This window comes from Bubalus bubalis, chromosome 12 (genome assembly GCF_019923935.1).
Source record: "Bubalus bubalis isolate 160015118507 breed Murrah chromosome 12, NDDB_SH_1, whole genome shotgun sequence".
Taxonomy (NCBI): domain Eukaryota; kingdom Metazoa; phylum Chordata; class Mammalia; order Artiodactyla; family Bovidae; genus Bubalus; species Bubalus bubalis.
This window is the reverse complement of record NC_059168.1, coordinates 93,041,239-93,059,418: the sequence shown is the minus strand read 5'-3', so window position 1 is coordinate 93,059,418 and position 18,180 is coordinate 93,041,239. Positions and strand designations below refer to the sequence as shown.

General features: G+C 40.2%; 1 protein-coding gene and 1 pseudogene across 1 annotated transcript; both read left to right on the top strand.

Moving 5' to 3' along the window:
- Positions 1–5,031: 5,031 nt before the first annotated feature.
- LOC102394668 (olfactory receptor 1J4-like) lies at positions 5,032–5,970 on the top strand. The gene has a single exon (XM_006057732.4). The coding sequence runs from the start codon at positions 5,032–5,034 to the stop codon at positions 5,968–5,970; it is 939 nt and encodes a 312-aa protein (XP_006057794.4).
- A 7,074-nt stretch (positions 5,971–13,044) lies between these two features.
- LOC123328755 lies at positions 13,045–14,065 on the top strand (annotated as a pseudogene).
- Positions 14,066–18,180: the final 4,115 nt, after the last annotated feature.

Sequence of the window (18,180 nt, the reverse complement as noted above, 5' to 3'; positions counted from 1 at the left end):
AAGACTTCTCCATCTATACAGCAGTGATGATAAAACATCTAGGTTAAGGATGAAAAGTTTCTTCACAGTGAGGGACACTGCCTTTGATTGCACTGACCCTATAGATCAAATGGAGGAGAGATCTGGCTCCATGATGATTGAGTTATCCAGTCTATGGGCAAAGTGTATCTCTATTCATTTGCATTCTCTTTAAATTAACCATGAATTAGTCTGTAGTTTTTAACTTACTGGTATTTTGGTAAATTCATTCATATGCATATTTTACTTTTTAAACTGTTATGAAAGGTATATTAAAATTTTCAATTCTCAGTACTCACTACTAGGATATAAAATATCACTGATTTTTGTTCTTTTTTGACCAACTTTGTAATGCTGCTACCTTGCAAAATTCACTTAGTAAAAATATATTTAGAGAAGGATTTTTTGTTTTTCTTGCCCTCTTTTTTGGTCTTCTTTTAGATTAGTTTATACTATTTATTTCATCTACTTATTGACTTATTACATATATGTATTTTCTTGTGCATCTAGTTTTTACCCTGTTTTTTCATCTTGCCCCTTTGTGTGTGTGTGTGTGCCTGCACTATGCAAGATGTAATATGTTTACCAAAGTTATGCAGAAACATAAGAGTAATTAGTATGTAATCAGTAGCTGGAGTGACATGCAAGGCTGTGGTGATGTCCACAACTCTAGTCTGTTTGGGGTGTAAAGTTGGAAATCACAATATTTTGAAGGAGTTTGATATTTGATACATGTATAAAATAGTATGATGTAACTTTCCTCATTATTCATTTATTTCATTCCATAAGCTCTGACTTAGATCATTCCTTAGGTGAATGAAGAGCCTGGCTTTATTGCCTCTCTTTCCATGGGCTTCCACCTAGACTTCCACTTTTCATGTATTTTCATGGACATTTTCAAAGTTCAGTTGTTCTCTCTTCAAAGGAGAAAGCCACAGGCAAGGGGGAACTAAGACAATGCAGCCTGTTAAAATTAATGCTTTGTAGATCATAACGTGATCTTGATCAGACAAATGACACAGGAGAAAACTTCAGGGTGTACTATAATATTTTTAAAAGTTTTACCTTATTGAAGAATTAGAGATTCTGTGTTAATGGATCACTCAGTTAATTCAACAAGAGAGCAACTAAAAATTTAAAAAGATTAATGTATTGATGTTATATATATTCTATGAACTGATAAGCATAGATGTAGACTTGCAAGTATTAATGCAATAAATATATTTTAGGAAAAGAAAGCTCTAAGATACCATGCAAAATAAATCCCATTTATGTAAATATATCCTAAAAGATAATACTCTTAAACTGCTGCACTCAGTATGCCAGCAAATTTGGAAAACTCCCCAGTGGCCCCAGGACTAGAAAAGGGCAGTTTTTATTTCAATCCCAAAGAAAGGAAGGCCAAAGAATGTTAAAACTATAGTACAACTGCACTCATTTCACATGCTAGCAAGATTATACTCAAAGCCATTCAAACTAGGCTTCAGCAGTTTGTGAACCAAGAACTTCCAGAAGTCCAAGCTAGATTTAGAAAAGTCAGAGGAACCAGAGATCAAATTGCCAACATCTGTTGGATAATAGAAATGAAGAGAATTACAGAAAATTATCTACGTCTCTTTCATTGACTATGCTAAAGCCTTTGTGTAGATCACAACAAACTGGAAAATTCTTCAAGAGATGGGAATACCAGACTGCCTTACCTGCCTCCTGAGAAACCTGTGTGCAGGTCAAGAAGCAATAGTTAGCATGGGACATGGAACAACGGACTGATTCCAATTGGGAAAGGAGTACATAAAGCTGTATATTGTCACCCTGCTTATTTAATTTATATACAGAATGCATCATGCGAAATGCCAGACTGGGTGAATCACTAGCTGGAATCAAGATTGCTGGGAGAAACATCAACAACCTCACATATAGAGATGACACCACTTTAATGGCAGAAAGTGAAGAGGAACTAAAGTGTCTTGTTGAGGGTGGAAGAGGAGAATGAAAAAGCTGGCTTAAAACTCAACATGGACAAATAAAGATCCTTGCATCCTGCCTCATTGCCTCATGGCAAATAGATGGGGGAAAATTGAAAACAGTGACAGACTTTATTTTCTTGGGTTCAAAATCACTTCATTCCTTGACTGAAGTCATGAAAATTAAAGACGCTTGACCTTGGAAGAACAGCTATAACAAATCTACATAGCATATTAAAAAGCAGAGACATTACTTTTCCAACAAAGGTAATCTAGTCAATGCTGTGGTTTTCCTGTAGTCATGTACGTCTGCTAGAGGTGGACTGTAAAAAAGATTGAGTGCCAAAAATAGATACTTTCCAAATGTGGTGCTGGAGAAGACTCTTGAGAGTCCCTTGGACAGCAATGTGTCTCATCAGTTAATCCTAAAGGAACTCAACCCTGAATATTCATTGGAAGGACTGATCCTGAAACCCCAATACTATGGCCACCTGATGCAAAGAGCCAACTCATTAGAAAAGACCCTGATACTGGGAAAGATTGAGGGCAGGAAAAGAATGGGATGACATAGGATAAGATGGCTGGATGGCATTACTAATTCAGTGAACGTGAGTCTGATCAAACTGTTCAGTTCAGTTCAGTCGCTCAGTCGTGTCTGACTCTGAGACCCCATGAACCACAGAATGCCAGGCTTCCCTGTCCATCACCAACTCCCAGAGTCCACCCAAACCCATGTCCATTGAGTCAGTGATGCCATCCAACCATCTCATCCTCTGTCGTCCCCTTCTCCTCATGCCCTCAATCTTTCCCAGCATCAGGGTCTTTTCAAATGAGTCAGCTCTTTGCATCAGGTGGCCAAAGGATTGAAGTTTCAGCTTCAACATCAGTCCTTCCAATGAACACCCAGGACTGATTTCCTTTAGGATGGGCTGGTTGGATTTCCTTGCAGTCCAGGGGACTCTCAAGAGTCTTCTCCAACACCACAGTTCAAAAGCATTAATTCTTCTGTGCTCAGCTGTCTTTACAGTCCAACTCTCACACCCATACATGACTACTGGAAAAACCATAGCCTTGACTAGACAGATCTTTGTTGACAAAGTAATGTCTCTGCTTTTTAATATGCTGTCTAGGTTGGTCATAACTTTCCTTCCAAGGAGTAAGCATCTTTGAATTTCATGGCTGCAATCACTGTCTATAGTGATTTTGGAGCCTGGAATAATGAAGTCAGCTGCTGTTTCCTCTGTTTCCCCATCTATTTGCCATGAAGTGATGGGACTGGATGCCATGATCTTAGTTTTCTGAATGTTGAACTTTAATTTATTGAAAGGCAACAAACTAAGAAGGCATCTCGGCTTGGGAGAAAACTCCATCATCACATCCCAGGCTTTGACTTAACTAGGGGAAACTTTAAACTAGTAGGAAGGGTCAGTAAGGAGTTCTTTCCTCATCTCCTTTGGGCTCACAGCTACTGGGCATCATCATGACATTCTTCCTAAGGACACTGTTTTCTCACCGTCGGCCCTTAGCACCACATGCGTCAGAATTCCCTGGCCACATAGTTCAAGAATGAATGTCACTGGAGCTGAAGCTGGGATCTGCATCTTTAATAAGCTCCCCAGGGGATTCTAGGGGGCATTAAAGTTAGGAACCACTGCTCTAAGGCATGTGTCCTGGAGGGAGAAACAAGAAAACTGAACGATTAATACATGTTTCATGCATGTCTCTAACCAAGAGCTTGGAGCCCTGTTCTCTTGCATCCTCTCCCTGGTGGACAGAGCAGACTTGTCTTCATTACTGACATTGGTGAATTGAGGATCAAGCTATTTTTTCTCTGGTGCTGGTGAGTGATTCATGACCACAGAAGTGGATAAATCTGGTCTCCAGTTGTCCTACAGAATTCTGAGAATCCAGTTCTTACTCAAGGCAGCTAGATCATTTGAGCTTAAAGCCAGAGAACTGGGTCTCCTACACCAGTAGCAGGTGTGTGTGTGTCTGTATACTGGTGTTCAGCACTTCTCTGTGCTCTTGCTTATGATACATTTTATTACTAGTTCTTAAAGACAAGGGAGAAGGCATATCAGGGCATATCTCTTTGACACATCTTGGCAGCAACTGTTTTTATTTTGGGTTAGAGACCTCTTCAACAAGAGGATTTTGTTGAATCAGGAGGCTATTGGAGAATGATTAAATATGAGTACCAGTAAAAATACATACAAATGCTGGTAATATTTTTTAGTTTGTAGAGCAGTGATATTGCAAAATTGAACTCTAAGATACTCTGAGTTCTGTTGATGGGTAAGTGTCTTCTTTTTCTTCAACCTTTATACATAATTGAACTGGCTATTTATTTGCTTATTTATTTTTAAATAATTTTTTTATGTGGATCATTTTTAAAATTCTTTGGTGAATTTGTTACCATATTGTTTTGTTTCCTGTTTTGGTTTTTAGCCGTATGGCATGTGATATCTTTATACCTGGAACAGGGATTGAACCCACACCCCCTGACTTGGAAGCTGAAGTCTAAGCAGTGGATTGCCAGAAAATTCCTTGGTTGTGCATTTTTGTTCCACTTTCCTTCGAGAATTCGAAGGAAACATCCTCCTTATACTCTGTTGAAACATACACATTGTTGAAACGTCCTCCTTATACTTTACATATGAGAGGACTTTGAAGTCAGATTTCTGTAGGTCAATATGTCACAACCTGAAGGTTCAGCCTTATGATTTTATGTACAGAAACAGAAGAGAAATTAGGGAGGTTTTAAACTAACTGTTTCTCTGCTAAGACATTGTGATAATTTCTCTTTATTGAGATGATGGAAAAATGCCACTGAGCCAGTTTCTTTTCTGTATCAAACTGTCTTCTTGATTGGTAAATTCCCTCATTATACATGGTAATACCATTCATCTTAGGGCTTTTTGCAGGGACATGGCAATGCAGACAGACACTAACATATTAACCAAGAGAAAGGACTCATTTATATGTGCCTGCTGCAATCAAAACGTGCTTCTTTCACTGTCCTTTCATTCCTAGCAGACAGGAGAGGAGCATGACGAGGGAGAATCAGAGCAGCGTGTCAGAGTTCCTCCTCCTGGGACTCCCCATCCGGCCAGAGCAGCAGGGCATGTTCTTCGCCCTGTTCCTGGGCGTGTACCTGACCACAGTGCTGGGCAACCTGCTCATCCTCCTGCTCATCAGGCTGGACCCTCGCCTGCACACCCCCATGTACTTCTTCCTCAGCCACTTGGCCCTCACTGACGTCTCCTTTTCATCTGTCACTGTCCCTAAGATGCTGATAAACATGCAAACTCAGGATCAATCCATCCCCTATGCAGAGTGTATAATGCAGACGTATTTTTTCCTATTTTTTACTGGTCTGGATGATTTCCTGCTCACCTCGATGGCCTATGATCGGTACGTGGCCATCTGCTACCCTCTCCACCCTCCTGTCATGGGACAGGAGCTGTGCACCTTACTAGTAACTGTGTCCTGGATTCTCTCCTGTGCCAATGCCCTGTGTCACACCCTCCTCCTGACCCAGCTGTCCTTTTGTGCTGACCTCAGCATCCCCCATTTCTTCTGTGATCTTGGTGCCCTGCTGAAGCTCTCCTGCTCAGACACATCCCTCAATGAGCTGGCCATTTTCATAGCAGGAGTGGCCGACATCATCCTCCCACTAGTATGCATCCTGATCTCTTATGGATGCATCAGGGCCACCATTCTGAAGGTCCCCTCCACCAAGGGGATCTGCAAAGCATTGTCCACATGTGGCTCCCACCTCTCTGTGGTGTCTCTGTATTATGGAACAATTATTGGGCTGTATATTTTTCCCTCATCTAGCACCTCCAGGGACGAGAGCACCATTGCCTCTGTGATGTATACAGTGGTCACTCCACTGCTGAACCCCTTCATTTATAGCCTAAGGAACAGGGACATGAAGGGGGCCCTGGAGAGACTCTTGCACAGGGTGAAAGTCTTGTCTCAATGATGTTTGCTTGTCTTTGTAACAGACACGTGTGTTCATAGAACCTCAGATCCTATATCCCTAGATTTGATCCCAGCATTGAATAAATATTCAGTAAATGTTTGATAGTTGAATTGCATTCCTTTACAATTATTGTCTATTTCCTAACAGTTCATTAGCATAAACTGTGAATTTTGAGTTTATGTTCTTGATTTTTGATCTTGTCTATAAGGCTGAGAATATATAGCTGGTAGTACTTAGTCTCTCCCCTTATATCCTGGGAATTTATTTCTTTTTTAAAAATTTATTTAATTTGTTATTTTTTTTTTTTGGAGGATAATTGCTCTGCAATACTTTTTTTTGCTATACCATAGCGTGAAACAGGTATAAGCACATATATTCTCTCCCTCTTGATCCTCTCTCCCTACCCTCCCCATGTTTTGCAGCCCTCTCTGTCATCACAGAGTACCACACTGACTTTCCCGTGCTATGTAGCAGTTTCTCATTAGCAATCTAATTACACATGGTTGTGTACATATGTCAGTGGTACTATCAGTTTTTTCCACCCTCTCCTTCCCTGTGAGCATACCATGTGAAGGAGAGGGGAGTCTGGTATCCTGCAGTCCATGGCCTTGCAGAAAGTCAGACATGTGACTGAATAACAGCAACTCCTCCTTCAACTGTGTCCAGAAATTCATTCTCTATGTCTGCATCTCTATTCTTGCCTGTCTAATCAGTTCCTCATTACCAGTTTTCTAGATTCCATGTATAGACATTAACATACAATATTTAATTTTCTCTTTACTCTGTATGTCAGACCCAGACACTTGTAGACCCACCCACATCCCGGCATATGGCACAATTTTGTTACATTTTTGACTGTATAATATTCCATTGTATATATGTGCCACCTCTTCTGTATCTATTCCTCTGTCAATGGACATTTACTACTGTGCATAAAATAAATACTAATGAGAATCTACTGTACAGCACAGGGAACTCTGCTCAAAGCTCTGTGGTGGCCTAAAGGGGAAGGGAATTAAAAAAACAGGGCTATAGATATACATACATATGGCAGATTCATTTTTTTGAGGTCAGAAAATAACACAGCATTATTATGCAACTGTAGCCCAATAAATTTTTATTAAAAAGTTTTATTTTATTTTATTTTATTTTTAAACTTTACATAATTGTATTAGTTTTGCCAAATATCAAAATGAATCCATTATTTGGAACAGCAAATGCATTTTGTTTTTTTGAAATCAAGATTATGCTCTTTTCCTTTTAGTGTTCATGACTTTTGCGTCCTATTTAAGAATATACTGCCTACCCTACATTTACCAAAATTTTGTCCAAAGTTTTCTTCAAAATAGTTTTATAGTTATATTTTTTACACATTTGACCCATTTTCAGTTATGTTTTGTATGCAGAGCAGCACAAGAGTCCATGTGCACTTAAGACATATTGATACTGAAGCATGCTGGAACCATTTCTTTAAACACTATGCTTGCCACATTAAATTGCCTTGGTGCATTGAAAACTATTAATTGACCTTTTGTGTATTGATCTATTTCAAAATATTCACTGTTTTATTCATCAGTATTCCTATTCTCATGCAATTATTTTTATTTTGCTTGCTATGGGGCATAAAAAATTTGAAATTAGGTAAACTAAGTATGACAGTTTCCTTTTCATGTTAAGATTTTCTTGTCTTCCCTTTTGCTTCCGTGTAATATTAAGAATCAGTTTCTGCAAACAGGCTACTGATATACTGCCTTTGATTGCACTGACCCTATATCAATTGGAGGAGAGACCTGGCTCCATAATGATATTGAGTTATCCAGTCTATGTGTAAAGTGTATCTGTATTCATTTGCATCCTCTTTAAATTTACCATGAATGAGTTTGTGGTTTTTAACATACAAGTATTTTGGTAAATTCATCCATAAGCATATTTTGCTTTTTAAACTGTTTTAGTTAGTATATTAAAACTTCAATTGTCAGTGCTCACTGCTAGGATATAAAGTATCATTGATTTTTGTTCTTTATTCATCAACTTTGTAATCCTGCTACCTTGCAAAGCTCACTTAGTACAAATAGATTTGGAGAAAGATTTTTTGCTTTCTTTTCCCTCTTTTTGGCCTTCTTTTAGATTAGTTTATACTATTCATTTTATCTCTCTTATCGACATACTACATATATGTCCTTTTTTGGGGTCAGATTTTTACCCCTGTTTTTTCATCTTGTCCCTTTGTGTGTGTGTGACTGCACTATGCAAGATGTAATATGTTTACCAACGTTATACAGAAACAGAAGACTAATTAGTATGTACCAGTAGCTGGAGTGACATGCAAGGCTGTGGTGATGTCCACAACTCTAGTCTGTTTGGGGTGTAAAGATGGGTCACAATATTTTGAAAGACTTGGATATTTGATACATGTATAAAATATTATGATGCAACTTTCCTCATTATTATTTATTTCATTCCATAAGCTCTGATTTAGATGATTCCTTAGGTGGATGAAAAGAGCCTGGCTTTATTGTCTCTCTTTCCATGGGCTTCCACCTAGACTTCCATTTTTCATGTATTTTCAGGGACATTTTCAAAGTTCGGTTGTTCTCTCTTCAAAGGAGCAAGCCACAGGCATGGGGGAACTAAGACAATGCAGCCTGTTAAAATGGATGCTTTGGAGATAATAAAGTAATCTTGATCAGACAACTGACACAGGAGAAGACTTCAGGGTGTACTATAATATTTTTAAAAGTTTTACCTTATTGAAGAATTAGAGAACCTTTGTTAAAAATCACTCAGTTAATTCAGCAAGAGAGAACTAAAAATTTGAAAATTTATAAGATTAATGTATTGATGTTATATATATCCTATGCACTGATAAGCATAGAAGTAGACTTGCAAATATTATTGCAATAAATATATTTTAGGAAAAGAAAGCTCTAAGATACCATGCAAAATAAATTGCATTTATGTAAATATGTCCTAAAAGATGATGCTTTTAAACTGCTGCATTCAGTATGCCAGCAAATTTGGAAAAATCGCCAGTGGCCCCAGGACTAAAAAATGGAAGTTTTCATTTCAATCCCAAAGAAGGGCAAGGCCAAAGAATGTTAAAACTATAGTACAGCTGCACTCATTTCACATGCTAGCAAGATTATACTCGGAGCCATTCAAACTAGGCTTCAGCAGTATGTGAACCAAGAACTTCCAGAAGTCCAAGCTAGATTTAGAAAAGTCAGAGGAACCAGAGATCAAATCACCAACATCTGTTGGATAATAGAAACATCAAGAGAATTACAGAAAAACATCTTCTCTTTCACTGAGTATGCTAAAGACTTTGACTATGTAGATCACAACAAACTGTGGGAAATTCTTCAAGAGAAGGAAATACCAGAACACCTTACCTGTCTCCTGAGAAACCTGTGTGCAGGTCAAGAAGCAAAAGTTAGCATGGGACATAGAAGAACTGATGGTTTCCAAATTGGGAAAGGAGTACATAAAGGCTGTATATTGTCACCCTGCTTATTTAATTTATATACAGAATGCATCATATAAAATGCCAGACTGGATGAATCACCAGCTGGAATCAAGATTGCTGGGAGAAATATCAACAACCTCACATATGCAGATGCCATCACTTTAATGGCAGAAAGCAAAGAGGAACTAAAGAGCCTCTTGATGAGGGTAGAAAAGGAGAATGAAAAAGCTGGCTTAAAATGCAACATTCACAAAACAAAGATCATGGCATCCTGTCCCATTGCTCATGACAAATAGATGGGGGAAAAGTGGAAACAGTGCCAGATTTTATTTACTTAGGTTCAAAAATCACTTCATTTGGTGACTGTAGTCATGAAAATTAAAGACACTTGACTTTGGAAGAACAGCTATGACAAATCTACATAGAACATTAAAAAACAGAGACATCACTATTCTAAAAAATGTAATTTAGTCAAAGCATTGGTTTTCCAGTGGTAATGGATGGATGTGAGCATTGGGCCATAAAGAAGACTGAGTTCCGAATATTGATACTTTCAAAATGTGGGGCTGGAGAAGACTCCTGGGAGGCCCTTGGACTGCAAGGAGATTGCTCCTGTCAATCCTAAAGGAAATCAACCCTGAATATTCATTGGAAGGACTGATGCTGAAGCTGAACTCCAATACTTTGGCCACCTGATATGAAGAGTCAACTCACTGGAACAGACCCTGATGCTGGGAAAGATTGAGGGCAGGAAAAGAAGGGGATGACAGAGGATGAGATGGTTGGATGGCATTACTGACTCAATGAACATGAGTATTAGCAAACTCTGGAAGATAGCAAAAAACAGGGAAGCCTGGCATGGTGAAGTTCATGGGGTTGCAAGAGGTGGACAGAGCTTAGCAACTGAAAACAACAAATGGAGTTGAACAACAACTCCAATATTCTTGCCTGGAGAATTCCACTGACAGAGGAGCCTGGTGGGCTACTGTCCATGGGGTTGCCAAGAGTCAGACATGACTGAGCAACTAACACTTTGATAGAACAACAACAAATGTAAATATAAAGTTTTATGAATAAAAACCATTTTAGAAGTTTAAAAAATGAATAAAAAGGCAAGGGAAATACTTTGACTTTCTCATATTGTATTTGGATCTCTACCATGAAGGAGATTTACTTAGAAGGCAACAAACTAAGAAGGCATCGTGGCTTGGGAGAAAACTCCATCCTCACATCCCAAGCTTTGACTTAACTAGCGGAAACTTTAAGCTTGTAAGAAGGGTCAATAAGGGGATCTTTCCACATCTCCTTTGGGCTCACACCCACAGGGCATCATCATGACGTTCTTCCTAAGGACACTGCTTTCTCAGTGTCGGTCCTTAGGACAATGTGTGTCAGAATTCCCTGGCCATAGAGTTCAAGAATGAGTGTAACTGGAGATGGCACTGGGATCTGCATCTTTAATAAGCTCCTCAGCACATTCTAGGGAACATCAAAGTTTAGGAACCACTGCCCTAGGGCATGTGTCCTGGAGGGAGAAACAAGAAAACTGAGCAATAAATACATGTTTAATGCATGTCTCTAACGTAGAGCTTTGAGCCCTGTCCAGTTGGGTCCCCTCCCTGGTGGACAGAGCAGTCTTTATATCTCCATTTCTGATGTTGGTGAATTGAGGGTCTAGCTCTTTTTTCTCTGATGCTGGTGAGTGGTTCAGGACCACAGAAGTGGATAAATCTGGTCTCCAGGTGTCCTACAAAGAGTCTGCGAAACCAGTTCTTACCCAAGGTAGCTCAATTACTTGAGCATAAAGTTCAGAGAAGAACTGGGTCTCCTACACCAATAGCAGGTGTGTATTTGTGTGTGTGTGTGTGTGTGTGTATACAGGTGCTCAGCACTTCTCTGTGCTTTTGCTTATGATACCTTTATCACTAGTTCTTAAAGATGAAGGGAGAAAGCATATCAGGGCATATCTCTTTGACACCTCTTGGCAACAACTGTTTTTATTTTGGATTAGGGAACTCTTCAACAAGAGGATTTTGTTGAATCAGGAGGATATTGGAGGATGATAAATTTGAGTATTAGTATCAAAGTGAAAGAGAAGAGTGAAAAAGTTGGCTTAAAACTTAAAATTCAGAGAACTAAGATCATGGCATCCGGTCCCATCACTTCATGGCAAATAGATGGGGAAACAGTGGCCGACTTTATTTTTTGTGGGGGGGGCTCCAAAATCACTGCAGATGGTGATTTCAGCCATGAAATTAAAGGACGCTTATTCCTTGGAAGGAAAGTTATGACCAACTTAGACAGCATATTAAAAAGCAAAGACATTACTTTGTCAACAAAGGTCTGTCTAGTCAAGGCTATGGTTTTTCCAGTAGTCATGTATGGGTGTGAGAGTTGGACTGTAAAGAAAGCTGAGCACAGAAGAATTGATGCTTTTGAACTGTGGTGTTGGAGAAGACTCTTGAGAGTCCGTTGGCCTGCAAGGCGATCCAGCCAGTCCATCCTAAAGGAGATCCTGGGTGTTCACAAGAAGGACTCATGTTGAAGCTGAAACGCCAATACTTTGGCCACCTGATGCGAAGAGTTGACTCATTTGAAAAGACCCTAATGCTGGGAAAGATAGAGGGCAGGAAGAGAAGGGGACGACAGAGGATAGATGGTTGGATGGCATCACTGACTCAATGGACATGAGTTTGGGTGGACTCCAGGAGTTCGTGATAGTCAGGGAGGCCTGGCGTGTTGCGGTTCATGGGGTTGCAAAGAGTCAGACACTACTGAGCAACTGAACTGAACTGAAGTGAAACTGCTATAAAGTACTGTAACTGCCAGTAATATTTTTACTTCATAGAGCAGTGATATTGCAAGATTGAGCTCTAAGATACTCTGAGCTCAGTCGACAGTTAAGCTTCTTTCTTCAACCTTTATACATAATGGAACTGACTATATTTACTTATTTATTTAAAAAAATTTTTTTCCTGTGGATCATCTTTTAAATTCTTTGCTGAATTTGTTACCACATCGTTTTGTTTCATGTTTTGGTTTTTAGTCATAAGGCATGTGATATCTTTATACATGGACCGGGGATTGAACCCACACGCCCTGACTTGCAAGGTGAAGTCTTAAGCGCTGGACTGCCAGGAAATTCCTTGGCTGTGTATTTTTGACCCACTTTCCTTTGAGAATTCATTGATGAAACATCCTCCTTATACTTGACATATGAAAGGACTTTGAAGTCAGATTTCAATACGTCAATATGTCACAGCCTGAAGGTCTAAACCCTATGATTATATGTACAGAAATAGAAGAGAAATTAGGGAGGTCTTTAACTTACTATTTCTCTTCTAAGACAGTGTGACACTTTCTGTTTACTGGGGTGATGGAAAAATGCCACTGGGCCAGTATCTCCTTTGTATCAAACTCTTGTTGGTTGGTAAATTCCCTCATTATACATGGTAATACCATTCATCTTAGGGGTTTCTGCAGGGACAAGGCAATGCAGACAGACACTAACATATTAACCAAGAGAAAGGACTCATTTATATGTGCCTGCTGCAATCAAAACGTGCTTCTTTCACTGTCCTTTCATTCCCAGCAGACAGGAGAGGAGCATGACGAGGGAGAACCAGAGCAGCATGTCTGAGTTCCTCCTTCTGGGGCTCCCCCTCCAGCCAGAGCATCAGGGCGTGTTCTTCGCCCTGTTCCTGGGCACGTGCTGACCACGGTGCTGGGCAACCTGCTCATCCTTCTGCTCATCAGGCTGGACCCTTGCCTCCACACCCCCATGTACTTCTTCCTCAGCCACTTGGCTCTCACTGACATCTCCTTCTCATCTGTCACCATCCCTAAGATGCTCATGAACATGCAGACTCAGGATCAATCCATCCCCTATGCTGGATGTGTAACACAGATGTATTTTTTCCTATTTTTTACTGGTCTGGATGATTTCCTGCTCACCTCGATGGCCTGTGATCGGTACGTGGCCATCTGCCACCCTCTCCACTACAGCACTGTCATGGGACAGGGGCTGTGCACCTTACTAGTAACTGTGTCCTGGATTCTCTCCTGTGCCAATGCCCTGTGTCACACCCTCCTCCTGACCGGCTCTCCCTTTGTGCTGACCACAGCATCCCCCATTTCTTCTGTGACCTTGGTGCCCTGCTGAAGCTCTCCTGCTCAGACACATCCCTCAATGAGCTGGCCATTTTCACAGTAGGAGTGGCCGTCATTGTCCTCCCACTAGTATGCATCCTGATCTCTTATGGATGCATCGGGGCCACCATCCTGAAGGTCCCCTCCACAAAGGGGATCTGCAAAGCATTGTCCACATGTGGCTCTCACTTCTCTGTGGTGTCTCCGTATTATGGAACAATTTTGGGGCTGTGTATTTTCCCCTCATCTAGCACCTCCAGGGACAAGATCACCATTGCCTCTGTGATGTACACAGTGGTCACTCCACTGCTGAACCCCTTCATTCATAGCCTAAGGAACAGGGACATGAAGGGGGCCCTGGAGAGACTCTTGCACAGGGTGAAAGTCTTGTCTCGGTGTTTGCTCATCTTTGTAACAGCCACAGGTGTTCACACAAACCCCAGAGCCTACATCGCTACATTTGAGCCTGGCAAGAAATGAATACTCAGTGAATAACCACTTGATTGCATTCTTTTACTGTTATTGTTCCCTTACAATTTATTAGTATAAATTATGGATTCTGAGTAGATATTCTTGATTTTTGATCTTGTGTATTAGATTGAGAAATTACACAGCTGGTAATACTTATGTCTCTAGTCTTATTTCTCAGGAATTTATTAGTTCTTTCAAAAACATATCTGTTGAGCTAAAATTTTCATATACACATTGTAAATATTTAATGTTTATATTTGATATTTTGATGTATATACATTGTGAAATAACCACTACAATCAAGTTCACATATTCATCATCATTCATTAAGTTATCAGTTTAATCCATTTGTGTGTGTGTTTGTTGAGAAGATGTAATTTATTATCCACTCTACTAGTAAATGTCAAGCATACAGTATGTGTGTGTTAGTTAAACAGTCATGTCCAACTCTTTGTGACCCCATGGGCTGTAGCCCATCAGGTTCCTCTGTCCATGAAATTCTCAGGCAACAATACTGGAGTGGGTTGTCATTCTCTTCTCCAGGGGATCTCCCCAACCCAAGGGTCAAACCCAGGTCTCCTGCATTGAACGCAGATTCTTTACCATCTGAGTCACCAGAAAAGCCATACAATATAGTATGTTTAACTATAGTCCTCATGCCACACTTTGGACCTCCCAAGAACTTATACATCTGCATAACTGGAACTTTGTACTTTACGCCAAGTGAAATAAGTCAAATTCAAAAAGAGACCAATATTTCATGATCTCATTTGTATATGGAATCTAAAATAGTAAAATTCATAGAAGCAGAGACCAGAATGGTGGTTCCTAGAGGATGGAAAGAAATGGGGTTCTTATAGCCTGCTGGAAGACACTGTCTAACAAGGCTCCCACAGCGTAGAAAGCTTGGGATTTGTAATGTATTTCCTTTCATTTCCTCACTTTCCCTTCAGTGTTCTTTTCAGTTTTTCTTGGTGGTGGTAATAATGGTGGATCAGGAGAAGAAACTGTATAGTAGCCTTTATTGCTCCAGGAAACAATCTACAGATATGAGTTCAGGCCCTCCACTTTAGGACTCAAAGCTTGTTCTTGATTTAGAAACACTGAAACTAAGTCTATGGATTTTTCTGACTGCATGTGTGAGTTTCAGGAAGACACCTGCTCAGTCCAGACTGGGACTGGAGTCTTCTGTTGCCCACACTGAATTTGGAGCATGTCACATTCAATGTCAAAATATGTCTCCCAGAAACTCATTTGTACTCAGTTTAGTGAACCTAGGTTTGTGGTATAAGCCAAGTAATCTATTTTCTTTGACATCCAGTGAAGGATCACATAGTTTTCTTTGTTCAGGCTGCAGTCATTTGAGGACAACCATGATCAAATCTGCTTCTGAGGCTCAGCACCACATAGCTGTAAGAGAAGAGCATTTGGGAAAGACAGAGCTCATGTAAGTTGTATCTGCCATAGGGTACGGCCTCAGACAACTCACTTAACTCCTCTAAATATCAATTTCTCTTGTGTAAATTAAAATATTATAAAACATTTAATGTATTTTTGATTAAAAAATTAAATACTAAATTTGGTCAGCATTACAATTGACCAAAAATAATCAATATTAGCTTTCCCTACTGATTCATCAGAGGTGAATTTTGGAGGAAAATTTGCATAAATATTCCTGAATTATGCCGACTTGGAATCATGGAATAGAGATTATATTCCCAATACAAAGGTAATCTGCACTCCTAAGGACACAGTTACACATCTCGGCTGATGAGGCTAGAACCAAATGACTAAGAAGCAATGGATAAGTTGGTGGCTGAGTAGATGAGGAAAGAGATCAGAAGAGTATCTTACTCTCTACTTGTTTAATGTTCACTCAGAGAATGATCCTTGACCTGGAGCTGATGTGCTCATGTTCAGTCATGTCTGACTCTTTGTGAGTAGCCTATGGACTGTAGCCCACCAGGCTCCTCTGTCCATGGGACTTTTCAGGCAAGAATACTGGAGTGGGTTGCCATTTCCTTCTCCAGGGGGTCTTTCCAACCCAGGAATTGGACCTGCATCTCCTGTATCTCCTGAATTTCAGGCAGATTCTTTCCCAGCTGAGGCATTAGGGAAGCCCCTGGAGTTGATGAAGCTGTTATTCAACATCCCAGTTGACTTTGTGGAAAGACAAAATTGTCCCCTACCCCAACCCTGAACAATTAAGCTGCAGACATGGAGTTACTGTGTCTGCAGGTTTAGTATCCTCCAGTTCCAGAACCCAAACCTGAACAGAGCTGAAGCCTTTTGTGCTGTCCTAGAGAAAATATGCTGTGGACACACAGCATATTTGGCCTGGACACACACATGAGTGCCTGGCTCAGCATCCCTGTTGGCACTAGAGTTCTATTTTGGATCCCTGATCATCTACCTGGTTGTCTCTGGCTCATTCCCTAAAGAGGTCATTGCTGTTCTTCACATTTTTGGTCATGGGTGGGTGACAGTGCTCTTAGTGGATTTTTCTCAAAAAATGTCAAAGGCACTTGCTTGTTGGGAAGAGTTTTATCACCACCTGCTATGCTAGATTGGCCTTCCTTGGTTGTGAACAGTCCAAAGCAATCTGGTATGCACCATATTGATTTGGTTATGTATATAAAATTTCTGAAAATCTCTTTGAAAGTATGAACTTTGTTTGAAGCATTTTCCCTCAGCCATGCCAGGGCTGTCTACACTGTAATGGTCTTAAGTGGGAGAGAGAATAAGTTTCTGACTATCTGCTTTTTTATAAAAGGGCTCCAAGCAAGAGGAAGGCAAGTACCTTGAATAGTGAAGGGGTGACCAGAAACTCTTCATCACCCAGCCATGAACAGATCCCAATCAAAAGCACTTCTTTCTCAGATGACACTACCAAAATCAGAGTTAGAAGTGACTTGTAATCCAATGTGAATTGTTTTAATGTCAATATCACATTAACTTTATTTGAATTGGGGACCTAAAATGATTGAAGGTTGAATTTAGAGATTGGGGTCTGGATGATAGGATGTACCAGGAGATAAATAAGTTTGGAAATTTAAATACAGCGATAACTATTCTGGTTGTGGGGAACCCAGTCTCATCTAGTCTGTTTGGGACCTGTAGGATAAACGTAAATCCAGCCACCCAACAGGGTTCCTATGTGCACTGCACCGTTACTGGATTAAGATTACCTGAGGGTCAGAATGAGTAGAGAAGGTGAACTGATGGGGGCCAGTGTGAGCAACAGGTTCAGAGTATCAAAAGGGTCTTGGATGGCAAGGTTGGTTGGATACTGTGTTCAGTAATCTCACATCCCAGCCCCTGTCATGTCCATGTGATATGTCAACATGAGCTTTAGAACCCTGCCAGAGATGCCTTTCCTAAAAGAGCCAATCAAGAGGGGCGAAGATATTTTCTTGCCAATTCGAAGGACAGAAAGAACACTAGAGGTTAATAGTTCAGTGAGACTAGACTATCAGTTCCCCATAGTCTGCAAAATAATAGATGTCAAGAAAATGAAATGAGAGTCAACGATAAGAAGATGGAACAGAAGGACTCTGCGGCTTCAATAGCTCCACATCTGATTATTTGAGAAGGTCCTCTTCATATCCATCCTCTGTGTCTGCATTTCTGTTCCTGACCTGAAAATACCATTTTTCTAGATTCCACAAATATGCATTAATATATGAATTTGTTTTTCTCTTTCTGACTTACTTCATTCCATATGACATGACAGACTGTGTCCATCTGCATCTCTACAAATGAACCAATTTTGTTCCATTTTATGGCTGAGTAGTATTCCATTGTATATATGTACTACATCTTCTTTACCCATAAACCTGTCATTGAACATTAAGGTTGTTTCTGTATCCTGGCTATTGTAAATTGTGCTGCAATGAATGAATTCAGAGATTAGGATTGACATATATACACTGCTGCCAAGTCGCTTCGGTCGTGTCTGACTCTGTGCGGCCCCATGGACTGCAGCCTACCAGGCTTCTCCGTCCATGGGATTCTCCAGGCAAGAACACTGGAGTGGGTTGTCTTTTCCTTCTCCAATGCATGAAAGTGGAAAGTGAAAGTAAAGTCGCTCAGTCATGTCTGACTCTTAGCGACCCCACGGACTG

Coding starts and splice junctions, on each gene's coding strand:
- LOC102394668 (XM_006057732.4), top strand. CDS start 5,032: ATGACGAGGGAGAATCAGAGCAGCGTGTCAGAGTTCCTCCTCCTGGGA.